We start from the raw sequence: 24,034 nt of genomic DNA on the forward strand, positions 1-24,034 counted from the left end.
CCCCCCCCCCCCCCCCCTCACTAATTTTAAACGAGTCTTTAACTTACTGTGTGTGAGAATCTGTAAGTTTTTTTTCTGACTGAAAACTGTAGTGCAGCAATTCCTAGGCTTTGTGGGATGGTGCAGATTCTAGTGAGAGATGGCTGTTTGCTTTTTTTGGGGCAATGGGTTACATTTCAGGGTTGCAAAGTTTTTTTTTTTTTCTCAGTTGAATTGTGATGCTTTATAGGAATTCTGTTGTAATAAAGAACGTTTTCACTGACGTTCTTCTACAAATATCCTTTCCTGTAGTGGCTGTGGTATTTATATTGTAAACTTAATTTACAACTGGTCATGTATCAAGTGTGTGTGACTGAGAGGGTATCTTCAATGCACTGTTTCAGGCTTGGGTTTCTTAGTAAGATCAGATGAAATTTATATTTGTGCTTTAATATTTTGTGTTTTTTTCTATGTCCTTTAGGTCAGAATGTGAAACGTGAGTCTGGAAGAAAAGTCCAGACTGGAAACATCACTGCTGCTAAGGTACCATCTTCTCATGTCAGGCTATTTTGAGTCTTTTCTTTTTTTTTTATAGTGCGTATTTGTGTATATATATACACACGTATTTATATATTGAAGGGGGAAAATCGGATCTGAAACACGTTTTCTCTAGTCTGGGTGAATCCAGAGTAGAAGAAGCGTAGAACATGAATTTTCAGTGTTAAAATAATAGATGCAATGTAACTGAACGTGGTTTAACCTTCGAAAACCTCCTCCTCTGCAAAATCTGAGCGTGTGTAAGTTGTGACGTCTGATGTAGTTAACTTGGTGTGGTGCTGGTGCTTTTACCATCCCTCAGTTCTCATTCCCACACAATTCTTAACTTCTGCTGCATCTGAGCAACTGCGGAGTCGTTGGGTCACTTAAATTTTGCAGTGGATGCTTGTTTTGTACAGACTATGGGTTTGTTAGACTTTTTGATGCCCTCCTGTATCGCCTGACTCCTTTTCTTCCTCCTAGACTATTGCTGACATTATCCGAACATGTTTGGGACCAAGAGCTATGATGAAGGTAAGATGTTTTCCTCCAAGTCCTGTGCTGCAGGGTGATGACTGGAAGCACCGCACACGTTACGAGTCAGTGCAAATATTGCCTTTTTTTTTTTTAATTGCAGATGCTTTTGGACCCTATGGGTGGGATTGTGATGACCAACGATGGCAACGCTATTCTTAGAGAAGTAAGTTTCTCCTTAATGATTGTCTTGATTAACATGTGAGTTGGAATCCTGCAGGATACCGTTACGTTGCTGCCAGTGGAACTATGGTATTTCATCTTGTGTCTCAAGAGCCAGCAGAGAGGTCATCCTGCCCCTCTGCTCTCGTGAGACAGCACGTGCAGTACTGTGTCCAGCTTTGGAGTCCTCAACGCAGGAAGGACATGGAGCTCTTGGAGTGGGTCCAGTGGAGTCAACAAAGATTATGGGAGGGCTGGAGCCCCTCTGCTGGGAGGACAGGCTGAGAGAGTTGGGGGGGTTCAGCCTGGAGAAGAGAAGGTTCCGGGGAGACCTTGGAGCCCCTTCCAGTCCCTCAAGGGGCTCCAGGAAAGCTGGGGGGGACTCTGGATCAGGGAGGGGAGCGATGGGACAAGGGGGAAGGGTTTGAAGCTCAAAAAGGAGAGATTTAGGTTAGATATTGGGAAGAACTTGTTTATTTTGAGGGTGGTGAGAGCCTGGCCCAGGTTGCCCTGAGAAGCTGTGTCTGCCCCATCCCTGGAGGGGCCAGGTTGGACGAGGCTTTGGGCAACCTGGGCTCGTGGGGGGTGGCCCTTCCACTAGAAGGGATGGAACTGGATGAGCTTTAAGGTCCCTTCCAACCCAAAACATTCTGTGATGCTCTGGCGATTCCACTATTTCCTTGGGTTGGAGGGGACCTCCAAGTTCATCAAGATCAACCATCAACCCACCACTGACCAACCCACCACTGCCCCGTGTCCCTCAGCACCGGCTTTTAGATCCCTCCAGGGATGGTGTTTGGGGAGTGGAGCCATAGGATGAGAAGGAACAGTTTTAAACCAAAAATGAGGAGATTGAGCTGAGATGTGGGGCAGAAGTTCTTTAGTGTGAGGGTGGTGAGAGCCTGGCCCAGGTTGGCCCGAGAAGCTGTGGCTGCCCCATCCCTGGAGGGGTTCAAGGGCAGGTTGGAGGGGCCTTGGAGCAACCTGGGCTGGTGGGAGGTGGCCCTGCCCAGGGCAGGGGGGGAACTGGATGAGTTTTAAGGTCCCTTCCAACCCAAACCATTCTATGATTCTAAGTACTAAACAGCAGGACTAAGAGGGCTGTTTATTGGGGAGGAATTATTTCCAGCAAATGCTATTCCTCCTTAGAAAACTAGGTGTGATCCCAGGGTGGTAGGTTTTCATGAAGGTTTTACAAGACTGATGTAAATTTTGTGGTAATTGTAGGTATAATTGCTTGCATCAAAACCTTATGAGAAGATGTTTGCTTTTACAGTGCTAAATAATTAGACAAAGAAATCATTGTTGTCTTTTTGGTGCAAGTGCTGTTGAAATAACATCCCAAAAATCATAATGAGTGAAAAACTGTGGGAGACACAATATTGGGAAATACCAGGACTTATTTTTAGTCCCAAAAAGTAAGAAATATCTTTGCTATAGTTGGGCAGAACGCCTTTGACTACTTAAAAGTTGTGGTATTTGTTCCATTGAGCGATGCTAGAAGTTTCAGCGTTAGAATTCGGGAACAAAACTGTACCCTTTGCTCCTGTACAGATTCAAGTCCAGCATCCAGCTGCAAAATCAATGATCGAGATCAGCCGTACTCAGGATGAGGAAGTTGGAGATGGGACCACATCTGTAATTATCCTGGGTAAGGAGGGTGAATTAGACATGCTGTTTTCTAAAGGGTTAAGGCTGAAGTTCGCCCTTTTTGCTCATCAGGGCCCAATAAGCCTTAATGAGACAGATATTCGTTAATTACCAACACTAAAATTGATCCTTTTTTAATTTTTTGATCATTGAAGAGAATGCTGGGTTCATTAGATCCTTAGTGATCAGTCCTTGCTTTGGAAAGTTGTGTTCTTTCCCTTGAAATATGCAGAATTAAGTCTAAAGGAAGGGATAGATGACGTTAGAGCTCTCTGTGTGGAGAGCAGATACTTTTGTCTGGTGTGGTGTTCTCCTGTCTTGACTGTTAATTGTAATCTGGGGAATTTTGATGGTTTTGGGTTTTTTCTTTTAGCTGGGGAGATGCTGTCTGTTGCTGAGCACTTCCTGGAGCAGCAGATGCACCCGACTGTGATCATTGGGGCTTATCGTAAGGCGCTGGATGACATGATCAGTATTCTAAAGAAAATTGGGTAAGTGGGGGCTGGTGGGAGTCGGAGGAAGGGACATGGGGTTTCTGTACTGCTTTAACATGATTCCCTGAAGGATCATCTTTATATTTTATTATTATGTTATAAAAAATAACTTAATATCTTAATACAGAATCATTGAGTTGTTTAGGTTGGAAGGGAACTTTAAGATCATTTAGTCCAACCATCAACCTAACTCTGATAAAAAAAAAAACCAAACAAAACCCAAACACAAAACCCCCCATCACTAACCCATGTCTCTAAGCACTATGTCAACCCGTCTTTTGAACACCTCCGGGGAGGTGCCTCAGCCACTTCCCTGAGCAGCCTCCTCCAATTCTTAATAACCCTTTCCATGTAAAAATTGTTCCTAATCTCCAATTTGAACCTCCCCTGGTGCAACTTGAGGCCGTTTCCTCATGTCCCATCGCCTGTTCCTTGGGAGAAGAGACCGACCCCCCCGGCTACACCCTCCTTTCAGGGAGTTGGAGAGAGTGAGAAGGTCTCCCCTCAGCCTCCTTTTCTCCAGGCTGAACCCCCCAGCTCCCTCAGCCTCTCCTCACAAGACTTGTACTCCAGACCCCTCACCAGCTCCCTTGCCCTTCTCTGCGCTCAAGCCCCTCAATGTCTTTTTTGTGGTGAGGGGCCCAAAACTGGGCACAGCCCTCGAGGTGGGGCCTCACCAGTGCCCAGTATGGGGGGATGATCACCTCCCGAGTCCTACTCCCCACGCTGTTCCTGACACAGGCCAGGATGCTGGTGGCCTTCTTGGCCACCTGGGCACACTGCTGGCTCCTGTTCAGCCCACAGGCGACCAACACCCCCAGGTCCTTTTCTGCCAGGCAGCTCCAGCCATTCTGCCCCCACCCTGTAGCGCTGCAGGGGTTGGTGTGACCCAAGGGCAGGACCTGGCACTTGCCCTTGTTGAACCTCATCCCATTGGCCTCAGCCCATCGATCCAGCCTGTCCAGATCCCAGCTTTTCTACCCTCCAGCAGGTCACACTGCCACCCAGCTTGGTGTCATCTGCGAACTTACTGAGGGTGCACTCGATCCCCTTGTCCAGATCATTGATAAAGATGTTAAAGAGAACAGGTCCCAGTACCCAGCCCTGTGGGACACCACTCGTGACCGGCCACCAACTGGATTTAACTCCATTCACCACCACCCTCTGGGCCCAACCCTCCAGCCAGGTTTTAACCTAGTGGAGTACTCCCATCCAAGCCATGGGCAGCCAGTTTCTCCAGGAGGATACTGTGAGAGACTGTCAAATAATATAATTGGAGAGGGACTTGATGGGATTTTGAACAGGCTGTAGCCTGGAGTAACACTCAGTTTGGTTTTCCCTCTGTGGCAGCACTCCAGTGGACGTGAACAACAAAGAGATGATGCTTAAAATAATAAAGAGTGCTATAAACACCAAGGCAATAAACCGCTGGTCTGACCTGGCCTGTAGCATCGCTCTTGACGCTGTTAAAACTGTGGAGTTTGAAGAAAATGGCAGAAAGGAAATCGATATTAAAAAATATGCAAAAGTAGAAAAGGTGAGTGCGTCCTGAACCGTTTGTTATCTGTGTGCCCCTTTCTCATTCTGAGCTACCTGTTCCAGGAAGGGGGTGAGAATTCCATGCGGTTGATCTGCAGTCCCCAAACATAACCCTTGAAGATACTTTGGTTTGCAGTAAATCCAGGGGCAGTTTTTTCAACTCTTAGAATATTTGTCAGAAAGATCATTTAAGTTGTTTCAGTTACCATCTTCCAACTACGTGTTGTGAGGCAATAGGATGTGAGCACTTTATCAAGTTCTTCCATTGTTTCCCATTTCTAAGTCAGCGTCTTCTGCAAATGAACTCAGGTTGTCACCTGGATGCATCGTGGTCCCTTGGGAGAGTTTTCCCTTCTCAGGACCAGGGATGGATAATTTCAGGAGCACAAATATACGGGTTTTCCTGGAGTGGACTGATCTGCCTCATTTTCCCCCTTTCTTGTGTCTGTCAGATTCCAGGTGGTTTTAGTGAAGACTCGTGTGTGTTGCGTGGAATCATGGTGAATAAAGATGTCACTCATCCCAGGATGCGTCGCCTCATTAAGAATCCCCGCATCGTCCTTCTGGATTGTTCCCTGGAGTACAAGAAAGGAGAGAGCCAGGTACAGCAAGTCACACAGTCACAGAATGATGGGTTGGAAGGGACCTCTAGAGATCATCTAGTCCAACCCCCTGCCAGAGCAGGGCCACCCAGAGCAGGTCCCACAGGAACGTGTCCAGGTGGAGTTTGAATGTCTCCACAGATTCCACCACCTCCCTGGGCAGCCTCTTCCAGGGCTCTGCCACCCGCAAAGTAAAGAAGTTCCTCCTCATGTTTAGGTGGAACTTCTTATATTCAAGTTTGTACCTGTTTCCTCTTGTCCTGTCCCTGGGCACCACTGAAAAAAGACTGGCCCCATCCTCCTGACACCCACCCTTGAAGGATTTATAGGTGTTGATCAGATCCCCCCTCAGCCTTCTCTTCTCCAGACTCAAAAGACCCAAGTCCCTCAGCCTTTCCTCCCAAGAGAGATGCTCCAGGCCCCTCATGATCTTTGTAGCCCTTTGCTGGACCCTCTCCAGCAGTTCCCTGTCCTTCTGGAACTGGGGAGCCCAGAACTGGTCCCAGTGCTCCAGCTGGGGCCTCCCCAGGGCAGAGCAGAGGGGCAGGATGACCTCCCTCCACCTGCTGCTCACACTCTTCCTGATGCCCCCCATGATGCCACTGGCCTTCTTGGCCACCAGGGCCCATTGCTGGCTCCTGGGCATCCTGTTAGAGATGTCCATCGCTTTTGATTTAAGACTAATAAAATGACCAGAGCCAGATAGCGAGCTACAAGCATGAGTGGCAAAAGGCTCTCTTTGTGTTCTGCCTCTGAGACCTTTTGCGTGTCTGGGCTAATTCTGCTGTGGGGTCAGTACCCTGGTGGAGAAAAAAAGTAGAAAAATAGTGAGGAAAAGCCCTGTAGCCTCAGATCTGAAGCAGCTGCAGTGAATTGTGTCTCTGAGTGATGTCTTCTGAGGAATCAAATATTCCTGTGTTTCAGTTAGCGCTAATGTGAAACTGACACAGTGTCATGGATTATTTAATTGTGTTCCTCACTGTGTAGTTGTCCTTAACTCTTTCTTCTCTGGGCAATATCAGAGGAGTTAAGGTGACTCCAGGACTCGGTGATGGGTTGGGGGGGGGAACACAGCGAGGTACTGACCCCTCTTTCTGCGCAGACCGATATTGAAATAACACGGGAGGAAGACTTTGCCCGCATCCTGCAGATGGAGGAAGAGTACATCCAGCAGATCTGTGAGGACCTGATGAGAGTCAAACCGGACCTGGTCATCACAGAGAAAGGAATTTCTGGTAATAACATCTGGTCCTTCTTTGTGTTGAATTCATCTTGATAAGGTTTGTGCTGTGAACAGGCACAACGAGGAAAAACAAACGACACTAAAACCCCACAAACCTGATTTTGACCCTGGTTTTGGTTTGTGTTTGAGCTTTCTAGCAAATTATAGAATCATAGATCATCTAGGCTGGAAGAGACCCTCGGGATCATCAAGTCCAACCATCAACCCTACTCTAAAGTTCTCCCCTACACCATATCCCCCAACACCACATCTAAACAGTTCTTAAACACAGCCAGGGATGGTGACTCAACCACCTCCCTGGGCAGCCTGTTCCAGTGCTGGAATAGTTCTGCAGTGCAGGCATTGAAGGGCTTCTTGAGGTTGTCTTCTGAATGTGAACATTTACAATAATATTTTGCTTTCCCGTATTTGGAAACAAACTGGAAATCTAAGTGAGGCTGAGTGTGGCAAACCATGGAAAGCTGCGCTGGAATCGTGCCTTCGGCTTGGTTTAAGACGCTACATTTAGGTTTTTCTTTCCATAGCCCTTTATAACTTCAAAAGCACACACAAAATTTGTTATTATGCCGCTGATTTACCAGTAAAACTGCTCAAACCTGGTTTCAGACTTGGCCCAGCACTACCTGATGAGAGCAAACATCACTGCGATCCGCAGGGTGAGGAAGACGGACAACAACAGGATTGCCAGGTGAGCGCTGTCTCCTCCCGGGGCCCGTTCCTGTGGTCCATGACATGAGTTTTTTCATTCTTATCTCGCCCTTTCTCCCCAGTTCTCTGTCCACCTCTCACTGGAGTGTCGTTTCTGTGCTAGGGCCTGCGGGGCTCGCATCGTGAGTCGCACGGACGAGCTGCGGGAGGAGGACGTGGGAACTGGAGCCAGGCTCTTTGAAGTTAAAAAAATAGGAGATGAGTATTTTGCCTTCATCACCGACTGCAAAGACCCCAAGGCTTGCACCATTGTTCTGCGTGGAGCCAGCAAGGAGATCCTGGCAGTAAGTTGTGGTGCATTCAGCTTCCCCCTCCTGTCCTGGCCACCTCCTTGGTGTCACTAACTCATCGCTTCCCTCTGAGCAATGGGGGGCAAATGAAGCCAACGTGAGTTTCCTCTGGGTTCTGGAGCCACAAAGAATTTCTCTTGTGGGCTGTGCCAAAGGCAAAATTTTGATTTAAAAATGAGTGAGAAATGTCTCAGGACAGAAATACTTCATCACAGGTGAAGCTTCTGACACACATTTCAGTATTTTTTGATCAAAACCAAAGAAAGCTCCGTTGCTGTTGACACTGCCCAGTGGGGTGGGTTTTTTTTGGCCAGTGACGGGAGGGGGAAAAGTGCTATAAATGAGGAAATGATCATTTTGTCCTACTGCCACTCAGGCTTCTTTGAAGAAGTGAGAAAATGTGTTGAAAATGTAACAGTGAAAATATTACTCGTGACACAGTACAGATGGGGTGTCTGCTGTCACGGGGAGGAAAAAAAATGCTTGTGCTGCTCTGCTGGAGGAAGGATTTGGATGGGAAGTTACTCAGATCCCTCTGCGTTAGTAAAGAGGGTTTTTGTGCTAAAAATGCAGGTTTCTTAATTGCTTAAAGGCCTGATCTCTGGGGGATCAGTAAAATCAGAGGGATTTTAACGGGTCCTGTAGAGGCTATGAAGATGCTGGGAGGGCTGGAGCCCCTCTGCTGGGAGGACAGGCTGAGAGAGTTGGAGAAGAGAAGGCTCCAGGGAGACCTTGGAGCCCCTTCCAGTCCCTCAAGGGGCTCCAGGAAAGCTGGGGGGGGGACTCTGGATCAGGGAGGGGAGCGATGGGATGAGGGGGAAGGGTCTGAAGCTCAAAAAGGAGAGATTTAGGTTAGATATTGGGAAGAACTTGTTTATTTTGAGGGTGGTGAGAGCCTGGCCCAGGTTGGCCAGAGAAGCTGTGGCTGCCCCATCCCTGGAGGGGTTCAAGGGCAGGTTGGAGGGGGCTTGGAGCAACCTGGGCTGGTGGGAGGTGTCCCTGCCCAGGGCAGGGGGGGAATGTTTAATTTTTAAGGTCTCTTCCCACCCAAACCAGTCTGTGATTCTGTGATTTCTGGAGTTTTGTGTTTGTTGAGAGTTGGACTCGGATGTTCTTTATGTGTCCCTTGAGATGTTCTATGACTCTGTGCTGCAGAAGACCCGTGGGCAGAGCGTGGGCCGTGCTCTCTGCTGGCCGGGCGCTGTGGTTCCTGCCACCAACAATCCCCTGCTTTTCTGCTGTTGCAGGAGGTGGAGCGCAACCTCCAGGACGCCATGCAGGTGTGTCGCAATGTCCTCATGGACCCGCAGCTGGTGCCAGGCGGGGGGGCCACCGAAATGGCCGTGGCCCACGCGCTGACGGAGAAGTCCAAAGGCATGACGGGGGTGGAGCAGTGGCCGTACCGCGCGGTGGCCCAGGCCCTGGAGGTCATTCCCCGAACGCTGATCCAGAACTGCGGCGCCAGCACCATCCGTGTGCTCACCTCGCTCAGGGTAAGGAGAGGTCCTGGGCCCTGGAGAGGGTCACCCCTTCCTGCCGTGTCCTGCTGGGGTGGGTTGAGGTGCCCACAGCAATTGAGTGTCCTTTAGACAATTATTCTCTCACCCCGTGAGCCCTCCCCACTCGGGAAGGGGAATTGGGAAAAAGAAGGAAATCAGAGGGTTGAAATACAAACAGATTTAGTAGAATAAGACCAGATAATTAACATTAATAACACAAAAGAACCAATATTGATCCCGATACCAATATAAAACACACCAGGACTGTCCCCAGCCCATTCCCAGCAGAAGCCGCGCTCTCCCCACAGGGACAGCCCATGTGGGACCCTGCGAGCGCTGCGGCTTCGGGAGGGAGGGAAGGGCTCAGGGCTCCGGCACCGGGGCAAGGAGTTCTCAGAGAGAGAGATCCTCGGGAAACTTTCTAATTCCTGTTGATTGTGCTGTTCGTGATATGAAATAACCCTGTTGGCAGCTTGGGTCAAGTGCCCGGGTCTCGCTCCTCCTCTTCCCCACACCTGGGGAGCTCGAAAACACCGAGACCTTGAGACTTGCCCACCAGAGCTGTGATAAAGTAAATATTTTCCCAAATTCAGACACTGGAGTCTTCTAAAAGTGCAGTTTTCCCCAGCGTTAGAGGAGAAATCAGTCCTGTGTCACTCACAGCAGGACTCCTCAGATCTCATCCTTCTGTAGCAGCGCTGCTGCTCAGGCTGTTGAGGGCTCTTTAGCAGTTGCAGCAGGTTTTTATGTTAAAGGAAACGTGTGTTGAAGTAACGGGTTCCTTGAAGGTGTTTGAAAACGGGTTGTTGGTGGGTTTTTCTGCATTGGCTGAGCTGCAAACGTTTTTACTGATGTTTTGTGCCAAATTTGAAAGCATGAAAACGGATTTTTCATGGTGGTCTGGTGGGAGGTGTTCCTGCTCAGGGCAGGGTGTGGGACTGGATGGTCTGTAAGTCCCTTCCAGCCCAAACCCTTCTGCGATTCTCCAAATTCAGTTGTTTGTTTGAGGGACCGGAGTTTAAAAACAAAACCCTGAGGGTGAACAAAATCCAGATCTTCCTTCGAGTTCGGGTTGGGTGGCACCAGAGAGAGTATCTCCCAGCGTCAGATGTAATCAAGTGTTTCCAGTGTTGCTCAGTCACATGTTCTTGTATAAACTCCAAAATTGAGACAATTCTAACAACCTTTTTCCTGTTTCCTGGCCCCAGGCTGAGTTTGGGTTCCCAGGGGGTGCATTTGCTGGGTTTTTTCCTCCCTCCTGCTGACCTGTTTCTCTGCTTCCAGGCAAAACACACCCAGGAGGGCAGCCAGACGTGGGGGGTGAACGGCGAGAGCGGAGCCTTGGTGGATATGAAGGAGCTGGGGATCTGGGAGCCTTTGGCAGTCAAACTGCAGACCTACAAAACGGCGGTGGAGGTGAGGGGGGGACACACATGGGGTGCAGAACCCCCCCCGGGGTCTCTCTGGGGAGAGGGGATGTCACTGGTCACACTGGGGTGTTTGTGGTGCGTGTGTGTGTGGCGATGAGGGAGGTGGGACCCCTGTCTCAGGCCTTCGGGGGGTCTGGTTTTGATCCCGTGGGTAAAATCTGTCGCGTTCCATCACACCTCCCTCTCTGTGGTGTCACTCGGCCCTCGAGGACGGGCTGGTCTGGAGCTGTCACCGAGAAATGTCCCAGTGACCGGCCAGGATGCCATGAGTGAGACCTCACCTGGAGTATTGTGTGCAGGTCTGGAGCCCTCAATATAAGAAGGACATGGACCTGATGGAGAGGGTCCAGAGGAGGGCCACAAGGATGATCAGGGGGATGGAGCACCTCTGCTACGAGGACAGGCTGAGGGAGCTGGGGTTGTTCAGCCTGGAGAAGAGGAGGCTCCGGGGAGACCTAATAGCAGCCTTCCAGTACCTGAGGGGGGGCTACAGGAAGGCTGGGGAGAACCTGTTTAGAAAGGCCTGCAGTGACAGGACGAGGAGAAACAGCTTCAAGCTGGAGGGGAACAGATTTAGACTGGAGATGAGGAGAGGGTTCTTCACTGTGAGGGTGGTGGAGCACTGGGACAGGTTGCCCAGGGAGGTGGTTGAGGCCCCATCCCTGGAGATACTCAAGGAGAGGCTCGACAAGGCCCTGGGCAACCTGGTCTAGTTGGGGGTGTCCCTGCTGACTGCGGGGGGGTTGGACTAGATGGCCTTTGGAGGTCCCTTCTGGCCTGGGCAATTCTATGATTCTATGAGTGTCCCCAGGAGCTCCTGCCCTTGGGGCTCCTCGGGGTGGCCGTGCCCCAGCCACCTCCCCCCAGCTTAAAGCTCCCATTTTGAGCATTGGCCACTGGTTTTGGATCCAAAGTGGCCGCTTGGAGGGAGTCTGTGTCCTTTCCTGAAATAATCCATGTCCCCTTCTCCACGGGGCATCCCTGCCGGTGCAGAGCCACCGACCGCTCCCAGGATGGGCACCACGTCTTTTCCACTCCCCTGTGCTACAAGAATCGTTTAATTATTATTTAATTGTATTATTTAATTGGGGCAGGTGGTTCTTTGGTGTGAAAAAGGGGTAGATTGTGTTTTATCCTTTTGCTGTGAGCTCCTGACTCAGCCCGGCCGTGCATTTTCTCCCCCAGACCGCCGTTCTCCTGCTCCGCATCGATGACATCGTTTCGGGGCACAAAAAGAAGGGTGAGGAGCAGAACAAGCAGCCGCCGGCGCCGGAGCCGGCCCAGGAGTGAGAGAGGGGCCGCGGAGCCGCTGGGAGGAACTGGGCACCGGGACTGGGAGGAGTGGGACGGAGCCCCCCCCAGGCCTGAGGCTGCACGGGGAGGGGGGGGAAGGAGTTTGTCTGAAAAAAGCCCCCCACGAAGGCGGGGAGAGAGGGGGGGTTGTGCCTCTGGGGGGAGATGCTGATGTTTAATTTAAGTCTCGGGGCTGTAACTTCCCCTTCCCTGTTCTGCCTCCACAATAAACTGCCTCATTTCAGTCTCTGTGTGTTTCATTGGGGGGGCCGGGCGAGGTCGATGCTGCGGGGAGCGACCCCCCCCGCAGCCGTGCTCGCCGTCGTTTTAACCCCCCAAAAAAAATTTCCGAAGGGCGGCGGCTCCTTTAAGAGTTTCCCGCGCGGCGCCTTTAAGGGGGGGGGGCGGGGGGGGCAGTCTCAGCGGCCACGTGAGCGGGTGGGCTCCCAACATGGCGGCGACCAGCGCCTTCCTCCTCCTCCTCCTCCCGCTGCTGGCGGCGGGCGGGCGGAGCGGGGGGCGGCAGGTGAGCGGGGGGCACCGGGGGAAGCCGCGGAGGGGCCGGGGCCCGCCCGGCCCCGGTGGAGCCGCTACCGGCGGGAAAAGGCCCTGGGTCCCGGGGGAGAGGGGCTTCCTCGGGTCTCCGCGACAAGCCCCCGGGGCTCGGAGGGGGAACCTGTCGCTGCGGGTCACCCGCCTCCGGGGACACGGTCCCGCTGCCGCGCGTCCCGGTGCTGCCGTCCCTCCTCTCCCGGGCCGGGGCGAGGGGGAAGCGGCTCCTGCGCCGCGGGGAAGCTGTTGCGAAAGAGCCGGGACGCAGCGCGGGGGGGGCTCCGGCACCGGGGCGGCTCCTGTCCCCTCGTCCCACCGGTTTCCTCAACTGGGACCAGTTCTGGGTCCCCCAGTTCCAGAAGGACAGGGAACTGCTGGAGAGGGGACAGCGGGGGCTGCGAGGATGATGAGGGGCCTGGAGCATCTCTGTGCTGAGGAAAGGCTGAGGGACCTGGGGCTGTTCAGCTGGAGAAGAGCAGACTGAGAGGGGATCCCATCGATGCTGAGCAAGAGCTAAAGGGTGGGGGGGGCAAGAGGATGGGGCCAGGCTCTTCTCAGTGGTGCCCGGGGACAGGACAAGGGACAACGGGGACAAACTGGGACACGGGAAATGGCAGAGCCCTGGAAGAGGCTGCCCAGAGAGGGTGTGGGGTCTCCATCTCTGGAGACATCCCAAACCCACCTGGACACGTTCCTGTGGGACCTGCTCTGGGTGGCCCTGCTCTGGCAGGGGGTTGGACTGCGTGATCTAGAGAGGTCCCTTCCAATCCCATGTGATTCTCTGATTCTATATGAAGTTCCACCTCAACACGAGGAGGAACTTCTGTACTTTAAAGGTGGCAGAGCCCTGGAAGAGGCTGCCCAGAGAGGGTGTGGGGTCTCCTTCTCCGGAGAGATTCCAAACCCGCCTGGATTTGATCCTGTGAGACCTGCTGTGGGTGACCCTGCTTGGGCAGGGGGTGGGACTGGGTGCTCTCCAGAGGTCCCTTCCAGTCCCCACCAGTCTGGGATTCTGTGTAATTTGGAATTGTCCTGCGCTGGGAAGGACCGAACCCCCCCAAGACCCCCCCTTCCCCCGCAGGTGTCGATGCAGTACAACCCCGGCTGGAATGACTCCTCCGTCAACCTGCTTCACGTGCGGGCGGCGGGACCCGCCGACACCCTGCACTACGTCTGGAGCAGCATCGGGGCCCCCGCGGTGCTGCTGGTGGCCACGGGCAGCGGGAGCAGCGTCCTGCGCGTCAACTGGACCCGGCTGCTCTCCCCGGCTCCTGCCGGCGCCATCTGGATCGACCCCCCCAGCAGCGTCGTCTACTCGGCTGCCGTCGTCTTCACCAAGGTACCTCCGGGGACGGTGGCCCCGCTCCAGGAGAACTGCCCTGTGGCAGGGAGTGGGGGGTGTGTGTGTCCTGGTCTGAGGAACCCACAGCAATTGAGTGTCCTTTAGACAGTTATTCTCTCACCCTGTGGGCCCTCCCCACCCGGGAAGGGGAATCGGGAAAAACAAGGAAATCAGAGGGTTGAAATACAAACAGATTTAGTAGAATAAGACCAGATAATTAACATTAATAACACAAAAGAACCAGTATTGATCCCGATACCAGTATAAAACACACCAGGACTGTCCCCAGCCCATTCCCAGCAGAAGCCGCGCTCTCCCCACAGGGACAGCCCATGTGGGACCCTGCGAGCGCTGCGGCTTCGGGAGGGAGGGAAGGGCTCAGGGCTCCGGCACCGGGGCAAGGAGTTCTCAGAGAGAGAGAGCTCCTCGGGAAACTTTCTAATTCCTATTGATTGTGCCGTTCGTGGAATGAAATAACCCTGTTGGCGGCTTGGGTCAAGTGCCCGGGTCTCGCTCCTCCTCATCCCCACACCTGGGGAGCTCGAAAACACCGAGACCTTGAGACTTGCCCACCGGAGCTGTGATAAAGTAAATATTTTCCCAAATTCAGATGCTGGAGTCTTCTAAAAGTGCAGTTTTCCCCAGCATTAGAGGAGAAATCAGTCCTGTGTCGCTCAAACCAGTACCAGGGGATGCAGAGGGTTGCTCAGGGCAGAAATGGCCCCTCGAGTGTCCTCCCCTGGTTGTCTCTGGCTCTGACGGTGTTTTTTTGGTCTTTTGACAGCTCTTTTCTGGTCTCCACCGCTCCCTGGGGGTGGTGACATCCCGCAGGACTGCGGCACAACGCGGTGGTGTTCCCAGCTCCCGCTAATGGCTCCCGGCCCCTCTCCCTCCCCTCCCTTCTCCCCAGGTGTTCGAGTACAGCGAGGCCAAGGCGCTGGAGGAGCAATTCTACCCCACCTACGACCTGTCGGGCTTTTCCTGGGACAGCGTCAACCACACCCTGAACCACACGGCCCTGACGGCCGAGTTCTCCGGGGTCCCGGCCACCGACCCCGGCGGCAGCTTCTCCAACGGCAGCGTGGGGTTCCGGGTAAGTCCGGGGGGGTATTTACTGCCCCGGGGCACTGTGGGGAGAACTGTGTGAGGCCTCACCTCGAGTGCTGTGTCCAGTTTTGGGCCCCCTACCATAAAAAAGACATTGAGGTGCTGGAGCGGGTCCAGAGAAGGGCAACAAAGCTGGTGAGGGGTCTGGAGAATAAGTCTTATAAGGAGAGGCTGAGGGAACTGGGGTTGTTCAGCCTGGAGAAGAGGAGGCTGAGGGGAGACCTTATTGCTCTCTCCAACTCCCTGAAAGGAGGGTGTAGAGAGATGGGGGTCGGTCTCTTTTCTCAAGTCACAGGCGACAGGACAAGAGGAAATGGCCTCAAGTTGCCCCAGGGGAGGTTCAGGCTGGATATTAGGAAAAATTTTTTCACTGAAAGGGTTATCAAACATTGGGATGGGCTGCCCAGGGAGGTGGTTGAGGCCCCATCCCTGGAGGTGTTCAAAAGACGGGTTGATGTAGTGCTGGGAGGTATGGTTTAGTGATGGTGATGCTCCTTGTTTATTGTGTGGGTGTCTATTTTTGTCAGTTAGGTTGACGGTTGGACAAGATGATCTTTAAGGTCCCTTCCAACCTAGAAGATTCTGTGATTCTGTAACACAGCAAATGTCACCTCCAAAGCACCTTCTGGAGAGAGAACGTTGCTCCTCGGTGTCCCAGCCGGTGATCGTGCTGTCCCTCTGGTCTGTGTCCCCTGCAGGTGACAGCCTACGAGGCCGGTGGCCGTGACAAGCCCCTGCCCAGCCTCCTGCACACGGCGAACAGCTCGAAAGTGGAGTTTGTCCTGGCGGGGGTGGCTCCGCGGGGCAACGGCTCCCGCTTCGCGCTGGAGGTGGCCACGGTGGAGGAGACGGGGGTGGTGCAGGAGCTGCGCTCTGCGCGCTCCATCGACGACGAGTACACTCCCACCATCTTCGAGGTGAGCGCGGGGCGAGCGCTGGGCTTGGGGACATCCCCTGCTGCAGGAACGAGGGGGACGGGGATCCAGGGCCAGCAGCCCCGGCAACCTGTGGCTCCCCGCTGTGGCATGAAGAGCTTCTCCTTCCCTCACCCCACCACCCGCCACTCTCCCTCCACCAGATGCTCTCCCTGGTAGCCCAGTCCCAAAACGACAGCTCCACGCGCAGCTTCCTGCAGTGGAAGGCGACGGCCTACGGCTCCCGCAGCCCCCGGCGCGAAGACAACATCCAGTGCCGGTCTGGTGCCCTCCAGGTGGCCAACTGGACCCTGCCCGCGTCCAGCATCCTCCGTGCCTACTTCGGGGAGGGTGTGGGCAGCTCCTACAGCGTCAGCGCCATCAACATCTCCTTCGGGGGAGAGGACGGGGAGGTTTACCAGGAGAAGCGCTACCTCAGCTGGTGAGCAGGGGCCGTCGCGTGTGAAACGATGCTCTCATGGAGGTTTGGGGAACCGGTTAGAGGGTCTCACAAATCCAGGGTGGGCAGAGAATGGACTGAGAGCAGCTCTGAGGAGAAGGACTTGGGGGTGTTGGTGGATGAGAAGCTTAACAGGAGCTGGCAACGTGCAGCCCAGCAAGCCCCCCGCCCCCTGAGCTGCATCCCCAGCAGGGTGGGGGGGGGGGGGTTCGGCCCCTCTGCTCCGGGGGGAGAAGGCTCCGGGGAGACCTTCGAGCTCCTTCCAGTCCCTCAAGGGGCTCCAGGAAAGCTGGATCAGGGAGGGGAGCGATGGGACGAGGGGAAAGGGTTTGACGCTGAAAGAGGGGAGATGGAGCTGAGATGTGGGGCAGAAGTTCTTTGGTGTGAGGGTGGTGAGAGCCTGGCCCAGGTTGCCCCGAGAAGCTGTGGCTGCCCCATCCCTGGAGGGGTTCAAGGGCAGGTTGGAGGGGGCTTGGAGCAACCTGGTCTGGTGGGAGGTGGCCCTGCCCAGGGCAGGGGGGGACTGGGTGGTCTTTAAGGTCCCTTCCAACCCAAACCATTCTATGACTCTATGATCCTCTGTTTAATAACTTACCTCCTTTCAAAAGTTTGGGTTTTCCTATGATTCTGTAGAATTTTTGCAGTTTATTGTCTCATTCCCTCCCCGAGCCTGGGAGACCCTCTCCTGCCCCATGGGGGATCCCAGTAAGAAATCTCCATCTGACCCTATGGGGGTTGAAAGCCCCAGATGTTCCACCCCCAGGACGGGGCTGATCCCCATCTCCATTGGCTGATTTGTCTCCTCCCCTCCTGCAGGTCAGCGCTGCTGGGCTTCGGGCAGCCCCCCAGGGACACCTTCTCCCCCCTGGTCATCTCCATCATGGCTGTGGCCCTGGGCACCCCCATGGCCATGCTGCTGGTGGGCGGCTGCGTGCTCCTCTTTGCCCAGAGGAAACGCTACTCCGAGTACGAGCCCATCAACTGAGAGGGACAGTCCCTGGAGAGACCCAACCCCAGGACCCTTCTTGTCACCGGGAAAGGATGGTGGCTGCTGCAGGGGCTCCTGCAGTGTCCTCTCTGTCCCCCCTCCCTGCAGCCCAGGCCTGGGGGGGACCACAGCAACATCTGCAGCAGTTGCCCCCCGTCGCGTGTCCCTCTTTCCTGCTCCCTCCTCCTGCCCAGGATCCTGCATCTGAGGACACTTCTTCCTCTCTTTCTTCCTGATCCATCCAGCCCAGGGAGGTGACTGGGGGGAGCTGCTCAGGGGGGCCTCGAGCCGCAGGAAGATCCTCCTTCTCCCAAGGGATAAAACCACTGTTGTCACGTCCACAGCCGAGCAGCAGCTGGGACTGGCCATGCCCTGGACTGTGCCACCTCCAGGGTTGCTTTGGTGGCTCCAAGCCAGGAGCAGGGCTGGAGGACAGGGCTGGGGACCTTGCAGGGTGCCTTGCTGCTTCTCACTGTGCCGGGGGTGTCCCAGAACACCCCCCTCAATCTCTCACGGACTCCTCACTCCCCAAGAGGCACTTTCTGCTGCGCTGGCCTCAGCGGGGGCTGCTGGTACAAGAGGGAAACTTGGTGCCGCTGTGCGGCGGCTGCTGGAGCTCAGGTACGTCCCGGCAGCCCGGGGCTCGCGGTGAAGTGCAGCCGTGGGCTCGGCAGGGCCGGCTCTGAGGTGCTCTCCTGGTGCTTGAAGCCACGGGGCAAGCGTGGTCTGTGGCTGTGGGGCGTTTGCATCACTTGGGGGTGTGCTGGGTTTTGGTGTTCTCCGTCACCGACTTGTCTTTGACCAAATAAAGTGAATTTCTAAGAGCAGCTCCCTGGGGAAGTGCTACACTACGGGCGAGCACGAGGAATTTCTCAAGAGCCGAGGGATAAAAGCACTGCTGAGAGGAGGGAGTCTCCCTGCCCCTGGACTGACTCATGCCTCGCAGCAGCTGGTGGTGCTCTGGGGTGGTTTTCTCTGAGCTGTGGGGCCAGCGTGAACCCAGGCTGTGTCCCTGCTGAGAAGGGCATTTGAAAGAGTCGGATTGTTCCCGTTCTCCAACTGTTCCCGTTCTCCGACTGGGCTGCGGTGGGTGAGCCCCTCCCAGCATTCAGGGATGGGAGATGGGACAGGCCAAACACTGGGCAGATGTAGGGCTGGATGGGCTTTCCCTTTATTTGGTGGGTTTTTCACTGGTTTGGGTTACGAGGAGAAGGAGAGAACTGAGACCATCAGACATGCATGGGGCTGGACTCCCAGGGTCCCAAAACATCTGCTCTGAGGGGTGCCCCGGGGGGTGCAGGTGGGTGCCCGTCCTGTGGATTGGCTGCCCCCAGCCCCAGGCAGGGACAACCCTGGTGCCATCTCGCCCATCCCGGCTTCTCCCGCATCCTTCCCTGGGGCAGGGCTCCCTCCCTTCTACCTGGCCAACTGGTTTGTGAACTGGGAGGAAGAGGAGGGACGGGACGGGCAGGACCTGCCCTGCAGGAACCCAGGAGCAGAATGTGGGGCTGGGTGCTGTTGCAGCTCTGGGAGATGGACAGTTTGGGGGAAACATCTTTTTTTTCCCCCTCTTGGAAACATCATTTAGGGACTGGATGATGGCATCGCGTGGGCGAAGCTCCAAGTCCTGCCAGCAGCAATTCCATGGGGAATTTAACCCACCCTCCCCAAACCAGCCACAGAGCCGCTTGGTGAAGGGCTTTATTGGGCAAAGCCAGCTCCAGCACGAGGTCAGCAATTCCCATCCCAACATGGAACAGGGCTCAATGGGTCTTGTTCTGGGCCCTGCTTGCCCTCCTGCAGGAAATTCCCAGTGCAGAGGGGTTTACAGCTTCATTCTATCAACCCTGGGTGCCCAGCAAAACCTTGGGGGTCCAGCGAAACCTCGGGGGCTCAGCAAAACCTTGGGGGTCCAGCAAAACCTTGGGGGCTCAGCAAAACCTCGGGGGTCCAGCAAAACCCTGCTGGGTCAGGGCAGGGATCTGCCAGGACCCCTCCACCTCCAGCGCTCCCACGGCAGGGCAGTGAGGAAGGCTCCAGCCCGGGCACCCCGTCTCCCCGGGGCCTCCCTCACCCCCAGTACCGCAGTTTGGCTCCTCTGGCCTTGGAGCCATCCTCGGGCTTTGGCGCTGCCACGGCGAGGAGGTTTTCGGGTTCCAGGACGAACATGCTGTACAGGTTCCAGAGCAGCATGGCCAGGAGGGGCAGGAAGGTCATGCTGAAGCCGAAGGCGCGGAAGGAGCGGCCGATGGCGTAGGACAGCCAGTAAATCAACCTGGAGAGGGCAGAGAGGGGTGGGTCAGCGAGGGCGATGCCTTGGGGACAGCACCGAGCTTCGCCCAGGGGTTCTAACCCCAGTGAGGGTTTGCCCGGCATGGCAACCCTTCCCCTGCCTCCTTTCCTGGCTGTCGTTGGCCGGGTGAGGCACTGCCAGAGCAGGGGTTTCCACCAAAGGGTGGTGTTTGCCAGCACTGGCAGAGCCCGTTCGCACCCTGGGCACTGCCACAGCCCCGGTGGCTACTTACCGGGAGATGGCAAAGAGCCCCGTGAGCAGGGGGATGAGCTTGAGGGCCTCCTGTGGGAGGTAGGTGGCCAGCACAGCCATGTTGAAGAAGTAGAGGATGAAGAGGTGGACGGACTGGGAGACATAGGTGCGGTGGAGCTCCACCTCCCGCTGCAGCTCCCCGAAGGGCTCCAGCGCCGAGAAGCAGAGGCGGGAGATGCCGCTGACGATCATCCCTGGGGGGGCAGAGAGAGGGGCTGAGCAGTTGCCCAGTGAACCCACATCGGGGTCTGAAGGGCTGGGGGGGGGGACCAGGGAGGGATGCAACGGGGTGGGAAGAGGGCAGGAAAAATCCCGGTGGGAGCAACAGAGCCGCAAAGAGCCCAGCCCTGGCTCTGCTCCCCACTCCCCCCCCAAGTCCCCGCTGCCCCGGGGCTAACACAGCCCCACCGGTGGGGTGAAGGGCTTTGTACCCCAACCCCGTGGCTCACCCAGAACGATGGGGAAGGTGGCGAAGGCAGCGCAGCGCAGCGTGTAGACCAGGCGGGCGCTGATGGTGGGCAGCAGCGGGGCATCGAAAGGCAGGAAGACGTAGGCGCCGTAGATGAAGCAGGGGCAGAGGAGCAGGGCCCCCACCACGGAGGCCACGGCCTTGAGGTTGCCGGTGCCGCAGTCTCTGGCACACGGGCACCGCGACCCCTCGGCCAGCGGCTTGGCCACTCGCCCCTCAAAGCCCAGCGGGTCCCTGTAGCGTGAGGGGACGGTGTGAAGGAACATTGGCTTCTGGCAGAGGCCATCAGGGCTGTCGCTGTGGGGGACGCGGCCCCCCTTGCCCTCCTGCGGCCACGGGGCCGGTTGCTTCTTCTGCTTGTCGGGTCTCTGCTCAATGCACTGTGGGTTGATGGGCACAAAGACGTGGGCTGCCGTCACGGGGATCCCAGGGGCTTCGTCATCTTCAGCCTCAGCCGGGGGGCAGGGGAGAGCAGCCTCCTTTGTGTCTTCCCTGCCCCCTTCGGGGCTTGAGCGCCTCTTTGTCTCTGTGGGCTCTGGCTGGCTCGGGGCGCTGTGCTGGCACCGGTCCCATGGCAGGGTGGCATCAGGGTCTGCTGGGGGTTCATCTGGGGCTGGTGGCACCTTGTCTGGGGCCACCTTCCCCAGCTCCAGCAAAGCCACCTCCTCAGGGGGCAGGATGGGGTCAGCGGCAGCCATGAGAGCTCAGAGCTGCTGGGCACGCAGCGGGCACCAGTGAGAAACAGTCCTGTGTTTTGGGGTGTTGAGAGGGGACCGGGTTCCTGTCCCTTCTGCTTCACCCTGTGCCAGGAAAAGAGACACACAAAAAAACAGCAGAAATGAGAGGTTTGGGGTCATGCACACTGTTCCAGTTAAACCACGGGGTGCAAACTGGCAGCCGCCAGCCCTGGAGTTCCCATTGCCCGCCTGCCCTTCCTCTAGAGCACAGCCCCGTGTCCCCACGCTCTCCCGCCATGGCAGTGGGATCAGGGCATGTGGCACCACACACATGGGCTCCATTGCCCCGAGCTGGGTGCCCAGTGAGCCCCGGGGGTGCAGGTCTGGCCAGGAATGGCTTCCCCACCTGGCCAAACGTCCTGGAGGCTCTGGCCGGGCACAAGTCTGTGACTCCGGCAAGCTGGACCCTGCCCGGCCGATGGAACCGGCTCCACCCGTGGCGCCGCCATCAGCCGAGCCCTGATACTTGGGCAGAGCCGGCCAAGGCCGCACCTGGAAATCTCAGCTCAAGGCAGGACGAGCCAGATTTGCTGCCTCTCATGGCTGAGCCCGGTCTGGGGCGGGCACAGGAGGCTGCCGGGTGCCGCTTGCTATGGGGAAGCAGGAGATCCAGGCAGAAGTCTCCCATTTTTCCCTCCTAGCAGGGGATCCCCCGTCTCTCAGCCCATCCCAGGTGCTGCCGGCTGCAGGCAGGGGGGGCCTCCCACCATGAAAATCTCTCCTGCTGTCCCCTCTCGGCACGTTCATCCCTGCACCCCCAGAAGGAGCCCTGGCCCGGCCACGGGCATGGGGAAACTGAGGCACGGAGTGGCACAGGGCTTCACCCCAGGGAAGGGATCACGGCTCAAGTCTGTGCCTCCCACACCTCCATCTCCCCGCTCCCAGCCCCACTCCCTCCTCCATCGCCCCCCGGGATGCGGGAGGAAGCTGCCACCGGGCTCCCCTCGCCGCTGGACTTACTTGGAGAGAGCTGGGGGGCCATGGGGCTGGGGAGGCCGTGGCGGCCGTGCCGGGAGCCTGCGAAAACGCTTCCTCGATCGCTCCCAGTGTGTAGCCTTCAAACCTGTTTAACCAGCCCCAGGTGGGGCCGGGCCGAAGGGGCAGGCACAGCCGCCTCACCCCACGTGGGGCCGAGCACCATGGTGGCCCCTCCAGCCCTCTGTCTGCCAGCCCCACAGTCCACCCCGGGCCTGGGGACTGACCCCACGGGGGGGATGGCCACCACCGAGGGGTCATCACGGGGCGGCGTGTCCCCTCCCAGCGGGGCCCTGGCACTGTGACCAAAGCTTGGCCTTGAAATGTTATCAGTAACCAGCGCTGAAAGTCTTTGTGTGTATTCCCACCAGTAACGAGGATTCTCTCCTCTAATTTATCAGGTGTGAGCTAACGAGAAGAACTCCCGCTCCAGGCAGGCAAATATCATACCATCCTTGAGGAGGCACATCGAGCATAAGGACTTGAGGATGGTACTAACCAACACCTTTTGAGATTTTTAGCCAACTCAGCAGGAAAGTGAAAATTCTGCGTGTCCTAAGCCGAACTGCTCTCATTATAATACTAAAAATCACACCCATAGGCCAAGAAGACCCTTCTCCAGGTGAAGCCCCTTCCCTTGAGCAGGCATGGCAGCTATAACTCCATGGTGTAATCGTACATAAATTAATAACCAATGAGATATAGGTCAGAGGTACTGATATTAGAATGATGTTGTAAAATGAGTATAAAAATCGCGTGGAGAGCTCTGACGGGGGTGCGGGACAGAAGGATTCCCCTGTGCACCAGGTGCTGTAAATAAACTAATGTTGGTTTTCTAAATGACACCCCTGATTTGGGGAGGGACGGTTTTGGTAGCAGGGGGGCCGGAGAAGCCCCAGTGCCTGTCACGGCGGAGGCAGGACGGGCCTGATCTCTGGAAAAATGCCTGATTTTGGAAAGCACTACTGAAGAGAGGTATCTGGGGGTCCTGGTGGCCACTAAACTCTCCAGGAGCCAGCAATGGGCCCTGGTGGCCAAGAGGCCAATGGGATCCTGGGCTGTGGAGGGAAGAGTGTGGCCAGGAGGTGGAGGGAGGTCATTGTCCCCCTCTGCTCTGCACTGGGGAGGCCACAACTGGAATCCTGCATCCAGTTCTGGGCTCCCCAGTTCAAGAGAGACAGGGAACTGCTGGAGAGAGTCCAGCGAAGGGCAAAAGAGATGCTGGAGGGAGCTGGACTCTTCTCAGTGGTTCCCAGGGACAGGACGAGGGGCAACGGGCACAAGCTGGACCATGGGAAGTTCCACTCCAATGTGAGGAAGAACTTCTTTGGGGTGAGGGTGGCAGAGCCCTGGCAGAGGCTGCCCAGGGAGGGTGTGGAGTCCCCTTCTCTGGAGATCTTCAAGCCCCACCTGGCTGCTTTGGCCAGGGAGTGGGACCAGGGGATCTCTGGAGGTCCCTTCCAACTCTGACAATTCCCTGATTCCGTGATTTCTGTGAGGGCCATGGCCGTCCTGAGGATGACAGACCAAAGGGACACCGGGGAGCCCTCAGCCCAGCCGGCAGCACCCACACTCCATGGCAGCGTGAAGGGGTCCCCAAGGGTGCGGAGGGATTCCTGCTGCCATCCCAGCTCACGCCCCCCCCAGCAATGGAGGGTGGCCCCTGTGCGAGCCCTCAGGGGCGGCCCTGAGATGCCAAAGCCAGGGGGACGCTTTGGCGTGGGGCAGCCACGGGGAGGGCCCACAGTGGGACCCGGCAGCGGTCCTCAGGCCCAGGTCCGGGCAGGGCCGCCATTAGGCCTCGCTGCCTGAGGCCGCCGCCGCCATGCTTGCCCGCACCAAGTGCTGGCGCGGCGAGAGGGCGAACTCTCGCGAGGTGAGGCCGGCCCCGCCGCCGCCATGTTTGCCCGCCGCCGGCCGGTCTCGCGGGGAGTCTCGCGAGAGCGGCGCGGGGCAGGGGGCAGCCGCGCAGCCATCGCGGCCGA

General features: G+C 56.2%; 3 protein-coding genes across 3 annotated transcripts in view; 2 read left to right on the forward strand and 1 right to left on the reverse strand.

The window, feature by feature from the left end:
• CCT3 (chaperonin containing TCP1, subunit 3 (gamma)) overlaps positions 1–12,204 on the forward strand; it is a 13,649-nt gene extending 1,445 nt beyond the window's left edge. Inside the window, exons 2-14 of the mRNA XM_014961365.1 lie at positions 461–522; positions 1,000–1,050; positions 1,154–1,216; positions 2,767–2,863; positions 3,236–3,353; positions 4,707–4,893; positions 5,348–5,497; positions 6,600–6,732; positions 7,347–7,428; positions 7,552–7,732; positions 8,986–9,231; positions 10,522–10,653; positions 11,853–12,204. Of these exons, the coding sequence (XP_014816851.1) occupies positions 461–522; positions 1,000–1,050; positions 1,154–1,216; positions 2,767–2,863; positions 3,236–3,353; positions 4,707–4,893; positions 5,348–5,497; positions 6,600–6,732; positions 7,347–7,428; positions 7,552–7,732; positions 8,986–9,231; positions 10,522–10,653; positions 11,853–11,957 (1,607 nt within the window). The 3' untranslated portion in view covers positions 11,958–12,204. The remainder of the gene's footprint in view (positions 1–460; positions 523–999; positions 1,051–1,153; positions 1,217–2,766; positions 2,864–3,235; positions 3,354–4,706; positions 4,894–5,347; positions 5,498–6,599; positions 6,733–7,346; positions 7,429–7,551; positions 7,733–8,985; positions 9,232–10,521; positions 10,654–11,852) is intronic.
• Positions 12,205–12,473: 269 nt separating this feature from the next.
• Positions 12,474–18,150, forward strand: GLMP (glycosylated lysosomal membrane protein). The gene is made up of 6 exons (XM_014961263.1): positions 12,474–12,486; positions 13,594–13,851; positions 14,765–14,947; positions 15,660–15,878; positions 16,040–16,317; positions 17,152–18,150. Exons 2-6 carry the CDS (start codon positions 13,600–13,602, stop codon positions 17,318–17,320), a joined length of 1,101 nt encoding a protein of 366 aa, XP_014816749.1. The 5' UTR covers positions 12,474–12,486; positions 13,594–13,599; the 3' UTR covers positions 17,321–18,150.
• An 860-nt stretch (positions 18,151–19,010) lies between these two features.
• On the reverse strand, positions 19,011–22,167 carry TMEM79 (transmembrane protein 79). Its single transcript, XM_014961279.1, has 4 exons — positions 22,035–22,167; positions 20,318–21,137; positions 19,849–20,062; positions 19,011–19,598 (listed from the first exon to the last, which is right to left on the reverse strand). The coding sequence occupies exons 2-4, from the start codon at positions 21,033–21,035 to the stop codon at positions 19,394–19,396; spliced, it is 1,137 nt and encodes a 378-aa protein (XP_014816765.1). The 5' UTR covers positions 21,036–21,137; positions 22,035–22,167; the 3' UTR covers positions 19,011–19,393.
• Between the last annotated feature and the right edge of the window lie 1,867 nt (positions 22,168–24,034).

The sequence above is a fragment of the Calidris pugnax genome, unplaced genomic scaffold (genome assembly GCF_001431845.1).
Source record: "Calidris pugnax isolate Ruff unplaced genomic scaffold, ASM143184v1 scaffold371, whole genome shotgun sequence".
Classification (NCBI taxonomy): domain Eukaryota; kingdom Metazoa; phylum Chordata; class Aves; order Charadriiformes; family Scolopacidae; genus Calidris; species Calidris pugnax.

Excerpts from the sequence above, each read along its gene's own strand:
- GLMP (XM_014961263.1), top strand. The coding sequence starts at position 13,600 with ATGCAGTACAACCCCGGCTGGAATGACTCCTCCGTCAACCTGCTTCAC. Across the intron at positions 13,852-14,764 it reads CTGCCGTCGTCTTCACCAAG|GTGTTCGAGTACAGCGAGGC; the intron begins GTACCTCCGGGG and ends CCTTCTCCCCAG. Across the intron at positions 16,318-17,151 it reads GAGAAGCGCTACCTCAGCTG|GTCAGCGCTGCTGGGCTTCG; the intron begins GTGAGCAGGGGC and ends CCCCTCCTGCAG.
- TMEM79 (XM_014961279.1), bottom strand. The coding sequence starts at position 21,035 with ATGGCTGCCGCTGACCCCATCCTGCCCCCTGAGGAGGTGGCTTTGCTG. Across the intron at positions 20,063-20,317 it reads CACCTTCCCCATCGTTCTGG|GGATGATCGTCAGCGGCATC; the intron begins GTGAGCCACGGG and ends CTGCCCCCCCAG. Across the intron at positions 19,599-19,848 it reads GGGCTCTTTGCCATCTCCCG|GTTGATTTACTGGCTGTCCT; the intron begins GTAAGTAGCCAC and ends TGCCCTCTCCAG.